The sequence below is a fragment of the Limulus polyphemus genome, unplaced genomic scaffold (assembly GCF_000517525.1).
Source record: "Limulus polyphemus unplaced genomic scaffold, Limulus_polyphemus-2.1.2 Scaffold2300, whole genome shotgun sequence".
In the NCBI taxonomy this organism is placed as follows: Eukaryota; Metazoa; Arthropoda; class Merostomata; order Xiphosura; family Limulidae; genus Limulus; species Limulus polyphemus.
In genome coordinates this window covers 118,406-131,934 of record NW_013667910.1, presented here as the reverse complement: position 1 = coordinate 131,934, position 13,529 = coordinate 118,406, and the positions used below count along the sequence as shown (strand labels likewise).

At 32.6% G+C, this 13,529-nt stretch overlaps 1 protein-coding gene across 1 annotated transcript in view; it reads right to left on the bottom strand.

Moving 5' to 3' along the window:
* LOC106466556 (neuroblastoma-amplified sequence-like) overlaps nt 1-13,529 on the bottom strand; it is a 159,397-nt gene that overhangs the window by 39,460 nt on the left and 106,408 nt on the right. Inside the window, exons 32-36 of the mRNA XM_022394589.1 lie at nt 11,395-11,527; nt 9,777-9,853; nt 5,146-5,307; nt 3,886-4,085; nt 1,716-1,826 (exon numbers count right to left, since the gene is read on the bottom strand). Of these exons, the coding sequence (XP_022250297.1) occupies nt 1,716-1,826; nt 3,886-4,085; nt 5,146-5,307; nt 9,777-9,853; nt 11,395-11,527 (683 nt within the window). The remainder of the gene's footprint in view (nt 1-1,715; nt 1,827-3,885; nt 4,086-5,145; nt 5,308-9,776; nt 9,854-11,394; nt 11,528-13,529) is intronic.

Sequence of the window (13,529 nt, the reverse complement as noted above, 5' to 3'; positions counted from 1 at the left end):
TTTTAAATATGGTATAAACTCACACATCTCATACAATGTATGTACTAAAATTATTTGACTACTGAAATATTGTTTGATAAAAAAAAAACGTTTTTTAAAATGAATATAGGTGGAATTGAATCCTCGACTTCCTACATAGGAAGAATGTGCTGTGCCACATGAGCCAAAGTCCAAAGATCTTTTTCACATATGCAGCATTATTAGGTGGAATACTATATATACGTATATATATATATGAGAACACATATATATATATATATGTTTTAAATATACATTTCCTTTAAATAATACTGTTATTGTATTATGTAGTTGAACATTAATGAAACCAACCTATTAAGCAGAACGTGGAGTTGAATTTAGATTTAAAGTAAATAAATGTAAAAACATGGAATGACTATGAAGGAAATATATCTCTGTACACAACGTTATTTGTATAAATACCTTGTCTTTCTGGATGATTGACATTTTTGACTAAGATCTTGAGATTTTTTCTCAATCCAACTCTTGATAAAGCAATGTTACAAAATCGCAAATTTCTAAAAATCATAGTATCAAGAAGTGTAAAAATCAATATCTTTGTTTTTTGCTATTTTACTTATTTTTCTTCTTCATTCCATAATGGTATCAACTCTTTTTTACTCTCCCTTAAAGTATTAACAAAGTGTCAATTCTACTACTACTAATAATGGATATGGTGTAATACTGTGTTCTCCTCGTGGGTAAACTAAACTCATTCTTCGTGTACAAAGCATATTTAAACTTTAGGCCTAGTTGTTAATTTCTATGTGCCTGTATTGAGATAGTTGGAAATACATAATAGTTACAAAATAGTGAATTATTAAAATTATGGGATCAAGAAGAGTAAAATTCATCTGTCGTCATGTGTTGTTTCTAAATTTCTTGAGTGTATACATATCCAAATTGCATTTGTACATCACCTGACACCCATACTTATTTCCTTTTGCACAATGTTTAGCTGTAGAACATCCAAAGTGAATGAAGTTGTGGCAGTAACTATTAAAGCTAATTTTAGTAGATTATGTAGCAGGTAAACTTGTGCTTCGCATACAAAACATACTTAAACTTTGAGCATAATTGTTGATTTCTCGGAGTCTGTTGGAATTGTTTTGAGATATAATGGTGTTGCATTACTTATAAGCAACAGAAAGGTAAAATTAACATAATGTGTATCCTTGCACATTTGTTTATGTTACTGAAATAATTGTCTTTAATGTTATAAATATCATAGTGTAGAACAATGCATATTAAATGTTCACTTTTGTACTTGTATAAACATAAAAGTAGCACTGTACAATTAGCCAATAGGAATATTGGGTTAACAGGTGTCCAAGCACTCATACAAGCACAGACTGATTGATACACATTGTTTTATTAATTACATAGATGCAAAGCTTCATTGTTGTTTTATATATGTATAAAAATTAACAGTAAGACATTTTCTTTGGAAATATTATATTTTAAATACCTGTTTTATAAACTAAGATATTATAAATTTAGCTCCAAACAGTACTGTATATATTTGTTATTAAGTGCAAAGCTGCAAATTAGATCATCTGAACCCTGCCCAACTTTAGAACTAAAAACCAATTTTTAGTGTTATAAACCTTTAAACATATTGCTGAGCCACCACAGAGCAACAGTGTCTTATAAGAAAAATTAATATTTTGATACAACAAAATGTAAACTGTACCCACCTGGTGTCACTGAAGAGAAACTCCAAATGAGTCATATATATATCCCATAGAGAAAGGCCATACTTATGAGCAAGTGATACAGCTACTTGAAGAACTGGCTTTTCTAATGTCCTGAAAAATAGCATTTTATTTATTTATTATTTACAAATACTATCTGTAAGCACACATCAGATAACTTAGGGTTGTACATTCAGAAAATCACCGAGAATAAAACAAAAACAAACTATCTCCCACCTATTTTCATGAGACTTTGAAGTAAATTCTATCTCTTAGCTGGGAATTCAAAATAATTATCAATAGAACTAACAAGAATACTTACTATATTCAAAGTAGTCTATAAAAACAGCTCTTTAGATTTACTTAGCTCTTAAGTGCCCAGGTATATGGACTCAAAACAACTGTTATATGGTTTGTTTTATAGCATCTAAAAAAAAAACAATAGTAAATGAAATAGTTTGAATCCTGATATGAACTTTCTACAGATTATGTGGTTTCAGCAAAATAAAATATTCAAATGCTGCCATATTCCTATAAACTTGCAAATTTAAAAATTCAAAACAATTTCATTATGATGTTTTTAACAATGAATAAAAATGCTTATCTTTGTTGTACATTTCAATCACTGTGTTTTATGTCTTTCCAAATTCTTTTCAATAAAGTTTCTATTTCATAAAACTGTAAATTTCAGTTTTCAAAAACACCATGAGCAGTCTTACAGTATACAGTATTTACAATCACTGCTGTACCATAAAAATAGCATTTGTAGCATACCAAAATTATAAGCAAGCTAATGTTTTTAATTTTTAATCAGGTTTCATTTAAACATACAACACACCTTATATTTATTTAAATATATTTTATAGTTCATTTTGGTGACTTTCTATGCCCATTCAAGCAGTTACTTAAGGCTAACTTGATACAGTAAAGGACAAAATGACCTAACTAAGCCTACTTAATCTTGTTTCATGAAAACATTTCTTTTTCTATTATATTGCAACATCAATAATTCAAATGAAGTTCTAAATAATAAAACAGGCATTTCACAAACTTTAAAAAAAATATCATGACGGTAATTGTGATGGAGGTTGTCCACAAGCATCTTTTCTTCTAGCAACATATCACCAAACTATGCTTTTATCACTTTCTCCAATCTTTAAAGAAGTTTCTACTGAACTGGAAGCCATATTGACTTGCAGAGTGGAAAAGAAAAGAAAGATATTTCATTACATGTTTAGATAACTAGCTTATGACTTCTCAAAGCTGAGATATAGGTGATTATATCACACCATGAACAACAAATATTTAGAAATGGTGAATGGTTAAAATCAATAAAACTACACTTATACTGAAGTTAAGAGATTCAAACATATGTCAAATTTCCTCCTATGGGACTATGAGTGCTAAAACAAATACTGGAAATTCACAAACCCTAACATTTTCATTCAGAAAGTCGATTAAAATAAACCCAAAATGAAAATCTGTTACTTTTAAAAAAATGTTTATGCATAGAATAAATAAAACTTAATTATATGCTGTAATTTTGTCTTTGAGCAATGTGTACACTCCAGTGGATGCTAAAGAGTTAAAAGTATATATTTGTGGTATGTAAGCATGCCACACATTTCCTGCCTTCTTATTTTAATGTATAATTTTTGAAATTTGTAAGTTATTCGAGTGTATGTGCAGGTTTCACATAAAATGTGGTCAAGAAAGTCAAGTAGTTACAAAGAAGAGAATATAATAATAGTATTTCAGCCATGCTATATTTGTCATATCCAAGAACTTATAATTATAATTCTTGAAAATCCCTAAGGAAGTACACAATGATGCTTCATCTGCTTGGGAAAGGCATTCACACTACAACAAAACAAAGATAAGTTGTAAGGGCTATTTTTCTTGCCAATGAACAAAATTGGTATACCTTCCAGTTTCACCACTTCAGCAATTCACTGTGAAAGAAAATTCTAACAAATGAACAATCTGTTGAAACTTCAATTATAACACTTACTGGCTGACTGGGCTTAATTCTTACATTATGCTGCCTCAAGCTATGACTTATTTATGCTTATGATAGGTTCAACCTCAATCACGTGTTTTCAAGATTATTGCAAAGAATACATACAATTATTTAAAAGTTTGGTTACAATTAGAACTGATCTATTAAACTTACATGGCTAATCCTAAAATAGTTTCATGTTTATAAATATCGTCCTGAGTGAATCTTGCCACATCTACCCCACCACCATATGTCTTTAGAATCTCAGCTTGAATAAAATCAGACAACAGCTTGTTGTATTTCCTTAGAAGGGAGGCACAAATTTTAAGTTTTTCAAAGTTGGTTACTTCATCAGTATGTAAAACATGGACTGCCTGGAAAGAAGAAGAAAGACACTGTTACATTTAAAACAAATACTAACATTTATTGTACATGGACTAACTGGAAACAGAAAGATATGTTTCATTTATAGCAGAACCAATACCAAGATTTATTGTATATCTAGGCATTTTTACAAGGCACTTCATAACTACAAAACATAGATGACTGACGTGATCACTCCAATTTTGCACATTGTTAAGTAACAGGCTTTTTACAATTCTTACACGGTCAACCGATGACACAGATTCAGATTTTAAGCTGGAACAAAGTTGACATATGTTATTGGGAAGTGTTATGTTGACAACAGAAAAATATTCACTATTATGATCTGCTTCAAAAAATTATAAAAAAACAATAAAAAAAGATTCAAGTTTTAAGAATAATTTTATGTTTACTTTATATTTTATTGATAACTTCTTCATAATTCTTGAATTTCAACTTTACACCCCTTGTTGCTGTAAGAACTCATTTTTCCCCCTTAATCTTGAAGCTTTTTTATCATTAGATATATTTTATAAATCATTATTATTCAACACATTTAGTGTTTTGTTATCTTTAAGAACAAAAACATGATTATGTATTACTAAAAAAAAAATCTTGTCACACATATCTAGCTTCAAGTTTTATAACATTCCATAAATGGTTCTATGAAAGAGTTGAAAGTTCATATACTTTTTGTATTATTTGCTATTATTCTGATGTTATTGGTTTAAATCAATTGCACCTTTATATAAACACCCATTTACTTCTAAATTAATAAGGTACAAAGCAGAAATGTAATCTTATATGTCAGGTACTTAGTTAAAAGCACAAGTAAAAAAACACTGTAAATAAGAACTATGGTTCAAATAAATAAATATTCCAAAATTTATTTAAGTGTAACAACTGTAATACATGAGAAGCATTAATTAGTAGTTTCATTAGACAATAACTATGGATAACAACAGTTTACAGCATACAATTATATAAAATAATAACAACACCCAAAAGTATATAGCAAAAGTAAACTAAAAAGCTCAAATGGATACATAAAAGGTAGTCAGTATTATTTACCTGTTTTATAAGATAGCTTGGACTGTAAATGTACAAATCCTCAGGTAGAACTGTTATAGGCTGAAGATTGGCATACAATTGAAGAGCAAAATAATAACAAGCTAATTGAAGCACCAGAGCTGTTCTCGGAAGTCTTTTGAAAAGTTCTTCGGCTTCTTCAGGCTATTAAGAAAAAACATAGGGAGAGTTTAAATTATTTTAACTGAAAAAGGTACCAAACCTGTACATATAAACTTCACAGATTTAGCATTTCTGTAACTTTTAACCTAACAGTAATAAAAATCTTTCAAGAATTGACAGGAAAGGTTTAAGAATTTATAAAAGTAATATCATTAAATTATTCAGCAAGGATTTATGAGGAACACAATGGCAGGTTCTGTACACAAAAGAATTAAGGTGTAAAGTGAAAAAGATTTTAAGAAACTTCATCAAGTGTAAATATCTGTTCAATTTATGTAAATGTATAAACTTAGACATCTGGTACTTCTATTTCTATGGTGCAGCAGTGAGAACCAGTTTAATATCTAATGATGGGAAAGGTATGTCTGTGTGTGCTGATTGATGAGACAATGAGAAGGTTTCCCATCACAAGAATAAAGGTGGACACTCCATACTATGTGAGAGAACTTGAGGTCATTTGTATGAAAGCACCCATCTAGGACTTGGTAATTGGCAATATACCAGGCAATAGAAGTTTGGAGGAACCAGACAGAAATGAGACTGACAAGGTATCTGCAGTCACCACAAGAGCTCAAGAAAAGCAAAGCAAGCAAGACATCAAGCCTCTAAAAGTCTTGAAAGGTGACATCCCGAATGTAGATCAATAGGAACTGAAGAAAGCACAGAAGAAAGACCTTTCACTACAGAAATTCTGGGACAGTGCCAGGGAGAAAATATAGCATGTGACAAAGGGGAAAGGGATTTACAGAATAGAGGACCAAAAGGGAGTGCTGTACCATGCAGTAGAGTAGCTGTGGACTTGATCAGACCACCAACACCTATATCTGACAAGGGCTACCAGTACATGCTGACACGAGTCAACTATAATACACGTTACTCAGAAGCCATAGCACTGCTGAAGATAGAGTATCAGAAGCCCTCCTGGAAGTGTTTTGCAGTATCTTGAGTTACAGGGGGACCCAGTTTACCTCAGAACTGATGCAATAGGTGTGCAGACTCATCAGTATTAGGCAGCTCTTTATCACTCCATACAACCCCAGATGTAAAGGACTTTGTGAGAGAATAAAGAGAGTCTTAAAGAGCATGCTGAAGATGATGTTCCAGGAGAGACCATGTAACTAGAACAGGTACCTACTGGCAGTATTATTTGCTTACCAAGAAGTCCCACAAGTGAATACAGGATTTTCACCCTTGGAGTTACTGTAAGGAAGAACGGTACAAGGTCCAATGCAAATATGGAAAGAACTGTGAATAGGAACATATACCAGTACATGTTAGACCTCAGAAACCGACTGAAGGAGACCTGTGAACTCACTCAAGAAAGTTTGTATGCAACTCAAGGTGGTCAGAAGCACTTCTATGACAAGAAGGCCAAGGATCAATGTTTCAAGGTCGGACAGAAGGTCTTGATTCTGCTACCCACAGACACCAAAAAACTCACCCTGCAGGGGAAAGGACCTTTTGAAGAGGAGGAAGTGGTCAACAGAATGGAATATAAGGTGAAAGTGAATAGGAAGACCAAGATCTATCACACCAATTTCTTGAAGAGGTACTTCAAGATGGAAGAAGATCCCATGGTTACAGCTATTGAGGCACAGATGGACATTGCAGGTGTGTTTGTCATAGATACTGAACCAGAAGACAGTGACATTGTCACAGAAGACAAATCCTACTAGATCTAAGAAATCTTCGTGGAGACGAGAAAGTAAAAAGAAGTCAACATCAGTGAAGAACAGACTGGCAATAAGAAGAAGGAGCTATAAAATCTACTGTTCCAATATACAGATGTCTTCACATATAGACCAGGCAAGACAGACCTTACGTAACACAACATTGAGACCAGGAATCCAGTCAAGGAGAAGCCTTACCAGAGATCTGATCAGGCAAGAAGTTAGGGTAATGTTAGAAGCTGGAATCATTGAGCCTTCAAATTCAGCCTACTGTTCACCAGTAGTAATCGTGAAGAAGAGGGACAGCTCAAACCATTTCTGCATAGATTTCAGGAAGATGAACCTGTTGACGAAATTCAATTATGATCAATGGGAAACCCAGAGGCTATCATGGCGAAACTAGATGGGGCCAAGTTTTTTACCAAGATCAACCTCAGGAAACGTTATTGGCAGATCCAGAGGGAGACAAAATTTAGAGAGAAGACAGCTTTTGTGACACCGTATGAATGCTATGGGTTCAAGAGAATGCCATTTGGGTTAGTCAACTAAACAGGGACATTCAACTGTATGATGAGGAAAATGTTGCACAAAACCACCAACATTGAGCATTATGTGGATGACATTATTGGACACAAGGTGGGCGACTGACAGATAGCCATGGAAGAGAAGAAGCTAATCCACATACAAGATGTACTAGCATCGACAACCAAGCAATAAGTCAGATCCTGGGGTTAGTAGGATACTCTAGGGAGTTCATCCCAAATTACGCTGAAGTCACTGCACCACTGTCTGACTTGACCAAAAAAGGCTAACCTAAAACGTGAAGTGGGGAAAAACCACAATAGATGGCATTCCAGGAATTGAAGAATATATTAGGAAGTTCACCAATCCTTAAAATGCCAGACTGCAACAAATTATTCATCATTCAGGCTGACGTGTCAGACGTTGGAATTTGAACAGTACTTCTGTAAGAACATGAAGACAGACTGTCTCTCATAATGTACATTGATAAAAAGCTCTTGAGTATTGACAACTACTACTCTGTGATTGAACAAGAGTGTCTGGCCATCATATCTGCCCTCCAAAAATTCCAGAACTACCTCCACAGGAAGGAGTTCATCATCCAGACAGACCATCAATGCTTTGTATACATTCAGAGGTGCAAAATCAACAGTGCGAGGATTATGAGGTGGATGCTGTACCTCCAGAACTACCGGTTCCATAGAGGCCATCAAAGGGACTGCAAATGTTGGTGCAGACTGTACGAGTAGAATTTGTCCATGAACTGAAAACAATCTTTGTGTATTGTATAAAAAAATATTGTAAATATTTTCCTTGAAGAGAGGCTTATTGTTAGATATAAATGACTGTTTCAGTTTAATGCAAGTATCATAATTTAGTTTATATACCATGAGTGTTAAACTTAATTATTTCTAAAAGCAATAGTTTATCACAGGTTTGTTTATGTAACTTTTTATGAATCATACATTTTGTAGTTCACTAGTTATACTTGGCGATTGATATATTATTGTGTCATGTTACTAGAACCTTCTAAGATTTTCCCACTGTTTTAATTGAGTACTATTACATCATAACATCTCATAGTGTGTGGAACATTCCAGGCCTCTTTTGTGGTATACATACATGTCAAACATTTTGTTTGGTAGGTAGATAGATCTAGACTGCATGATTATGAATTTAGCCATAAACAAGCATATAGTGGTGATTTTTAAAGTGAAATTATCATAGATTGTATTGTATAACAGAGTACAGAAGAATAATTTGTCTTGTAAAATTGTGTTCTAAAGTAATTGAACCAGTCTGTATAGACTTTGACAAAAAAAGAGACAATTATTTCAAGTTCTGGATATAACTGTGATAACCAGCAGTGTAATGAACATTTGTATACACATTTGACTTGTTTTTATATATTATTTTAAAACAAGTGTACTTGTGCTGTTTGATTATTGTTGAAATTTATCACCAACAAGTCACAGACACTTACTGTAAAGAATCTGTCCCATACATAAAACATGACATATACTGATAGTTTATTTAAGGTAAAATAAATTAGAGAAATTTATACATTTTTTTTCAATTTCAAATTTTTGAAATTTTAACCTTCATTTTTTCATAAAAAATAAAATAAAATGGAGTAGTATTTTTTACATCTATATCTAATTTAGTTAGTTATACCCCAAAAAAAAAAAAAAATTACTCCTCAAAGTTCATTACAGTTAGCTATGTCACATCTTTAGGATATTTCCTTTAAATTCTATGATGCAGTAGCTTCATAATACAGTAACGACATTATTTTTATATCTTCACACGTTTGGTCAATTTTGAGGATTAGAAAAAAAAAAGCCATTAAAAACTATTTTATATTAAGTGGTTAAGATGGCATGATTTCTGAACTAAATGCTTCATATTTTGTGTCTATGCAAAGGGCCAAAAATAGCATTTTATCTGTAGAAATAGTTTACAGTAGTTTCAATACTCCAGGTAACAACCCCAAAGTACATCAATTTATGTCATACAAATAAAGGCAGCATTATCTTGTATAAAATCAAGATTGAAATATAAGAATTATACACAAAGAAAACTAGATTTTTCAATTATATTTATATCATTAATATTTGGTAAATCATAAAGCAATTTTAGCACTTTAAACGATGATTTAATTATTTATAGTTTTTCATTTAATTTAAGACACTATAACGTTCTAGTTAAGTATATCACCTTCCCCAAATTGAGCACATGAATCAAAATATAGTAACTAACCTGAGATAATCCTAAAAGAAATGCAATACTCAGTGTTGTGTCTTCTTGTAACAGCAGCTGAACAAGTTCAAGTAATACTAGGATTGACAGTCAATAAAATATTGTATTAGCCAGAGTTACTCCTAACAATGTTTCTTTAACAATAAGTTTTGAAAATAAACCATTACTTGAGCACATATTAAATTATTCACATTTTCTAATTAATATTACATGTAAATCAGATAAGTAAAACTGTTTTTCCAGTACTGTCCATTTACAATAAACTAACGTGACTTATTTGTTTATTAGGTCATATCCATTCATTTGTATTAAAACCAAAATTGTGAAGATCAGTCTACATTAAGGTCAGTCATGTACAAAATTCAAAGCAATGTACAAAAAGGTGAGATTCAGAACATCTGATATAAAATCTAGATCCACATCATATACAATTTAGAACAACCACAGAACACACGTAGAATCTATAGGAAAGTAAAACAACAATGTAGAATCCAAAATGGAGCAGATAAACAAAAGAAACAAAGTAGGTATTAAATCTAGAACAATGTCAGTCATGTAATGATCTAGAATAAAATCAGACACTTAAGGAAGCTAGAATAATGTTATTCAGGTAGAAAATTTAGATCAATGCCTGTTGCATATAAAACATATAATAATGACAGACATGAACAGAATGCAGAGCAATGTACTAAAAGCAGTGTAAATTGGGTATCTCGAATGATGTCAGTCATGTACAGAATCCAGAATAACATCAAGTAATACTAGGCTTTGGCAGTCAATAAAATATTGTATTAGCCAGAGTAATTCCTAACAACATTTCATTAACAATAAGTTTTGCAGAATATTGTCAGACATATGTAGAATCTAGGAAACAAAAGATAATAATGTCAAGTGTGTAGAATACAAAATAATATTAAACAGATATAAAACAAAGACAATGTCAAGTAAGTACAAAATCCAAAATAATGTCAGACAATTACATAATGTAAATCAATGTTTGACAGGTACAGCAAAGTCAATCAACATTATATAATACAAAATAATATTAAAGAACAATACCAAACTATTTAAATGTCAAATAAGTATAGAATGTATCACAACATTAAATAGGCATGGTTGTTAGTGCTTTGGACTCATACTCAAAAGGTTGCTGGTTCATGTGCCACGTTGTTGTGTCCTTGTGCAAGTGTTGACCTGTTAATCCAACTGCTTCAGTCTACCCAGCTGTATATTGGGTACCAGCAAGTGGCTGGGGATTAACTTTTGATGAATTGGCATCCCTTTCAGTGAAAATGTGTCACCATTCTTATATGTTTATTCTACATGACACAAAAATTGAGCATTGGCTTTATGTGGCTTTCAGGTGCAAAAGGATTAACTTACTTAGAGAGAGAACAATGCCAAAGAAGTATAACATCCGGAATAATATCAACATGTAGAGAATCTATAATAATGTTATAGGGGTAAAGAACCAAGAGAAATCCAGAGTAAAATGATATGGTTATAAAATCCAGAACAATGTCATACAGATTTTTAACAATGTTAAATTGGCATACAATTCAGAACAAGGTAAAAAATATGCAGCAATATAATATTCCTAGGGAAAATAAATACTTACCTTCTGAAGATACCTCACAGCTGTGACTCTCTTTCAGAGTGCTTTCTAGCAGAGCTGCACGAACTAAGGAGACAGCAACGTTAAAAGATGGGCTTAAGTCAGGGTGAGCATACCTGGTGTAAGTTGAATTAAACTGGAAGAAATTTAAGTACAGTTATTTTTATGACACTTTTACCTCAACCAGGATAGGATGTGATTAATGTAGACAGAAAAAAAGATTTTACACAAGGTAAAAGAATGAAAATATTCAATCATTAAATCACTCGGTGATTAACTGGTTATAATAGAATATTTACTAATTACCTTGTCATGTTTCAAAAACAAGTTCAGCTTGATGGCCCTAGATTTTTAACGGTGTTAAATTGGTATATAATTCAAAACAATGTCAGGGAGATAAAACATATGCAGCAATATAATATTCCCAGAGAAAATAAATACTTGCTTTCTGAAGATACTTCACAGTTGTGACTCTCCTTCAGAGTGCTTCAGCAGTTAATTGAGTAGTATCTGAGCAGTTACAACCCTTTTAAACCTACAAACCTAGCTGAACTTTTCACCAATTGGAATTCACCTGACCTTATGTTTTCAATCCGGATTTTTGCCATTGAAGGTCAAGCTCTTGACCATTCTGGTCATCTTTTTTTCCAACAAGCCAGTCATTATCCTGCATGGTGCCTGCTTAGATATTAAAGTTAACATTTTTCTTTCATACAAAGCTATCTAGTTCTTCTTCTGCCCTCTAAGCATTGGTAAAACATTTTTTGCAATGAGTGCACCTGTATTTATACCCCATTAATATCGTGTCATTTCTGAACATGTACGTATCATGTGATTACTCTCCACCAATAATATTGCACCACCTATATTGGCACAGCCAGCTCTCTCTGCTATTCCTGCTCAATCTTTACTTTCAAGAATTGGCAGGCTACCAAAAAAGGAAACTGGCAGTGAGAAGGAAGGGTGTGTAAGAGGAGGTAAATTCCTATCAGAAATATATTTTCAATGTAAAAAAAATTTTAACTTGTGATACAGTCTTACTGCTGCTCACACAAAGCTAGAATTGCACACTGCAAAGGGGAAGGGGCCAGTGTAGGTGCACAACACAGAAATCAAGTAGAAAGTGACTGCTCAAAATAAACGGGTTTGCTCTGAGATTAAAATGAAGCACACATGGGGTACAGCACTACCTCTGGAACAGGTATGCTTTTCGCCTTTGAAGTAGGAAATTAATCTGATACGAGTGAAAAAAGAAGTGCACAGATGCAATTTGTTCTGAAATGTGCAATCCAAAGTAAAATATAAACAAATTTAGCTATGTACATCCTCAACTGGACAGACGCAGTTTCATAACTCATCCTTGGCATTAGAATATTGAGAATCAAAAATAAAATATAACAAATGTAATACAGGGAAACATAAACATAGTGGTTAGGGCATGTGGACCATGTTATATAGGCTCATCAACACCTACCTTAAGTAAACAGAGTGGCATACATTAAGCAACCAGAATTATGAAGAGGAAGTTAGCACTGGACAAACTCTCAAAACAGCCATAGGAACAAGAAGTACAATAAACCAAACCTGGCATTATGGGATCGTGGTGTTGCCTCAACCCAACCGTAAAAACAGAGCAATATCTGTAACCAGTATTATGAGCAGAAATGATAAATCACTCAACTAAAAATGCAGGGAAGAGACATCATTCATGTGGAATTACGAGTAGGACATGGAACATTTACTCAACCATAGGAACAGTGTACATACATCCTGTAGCCAGCATTAGGAGGCAGACAAAGTCCCCCAATCTCAACCGTAGAAGTGGAAAGAACCTCCTGCAACTGGAATTAACTCTTTCAACCTGGGCTTAGTCCCTCAGACAGGCCTAGTAACCATTTTGTGCTTGTTATAGTTTTCATGCTATAACTTTTAAATTAGTAAGCAAATGTTAATGAAATTTGGCAGTTTATCAGCAAACATTACAATGTTTTCATACTTAAAATATCTATTTTTTTTATTAAGTCTTAAGGTTTGTAAAGCAATGTTTCTCTCATGCCTCTTTTTATTTTCACATGTTGCTATCTATCATACAAAATAATTTTTATTTTAAGATTAGAAATACTTTTATGCATCAGAAT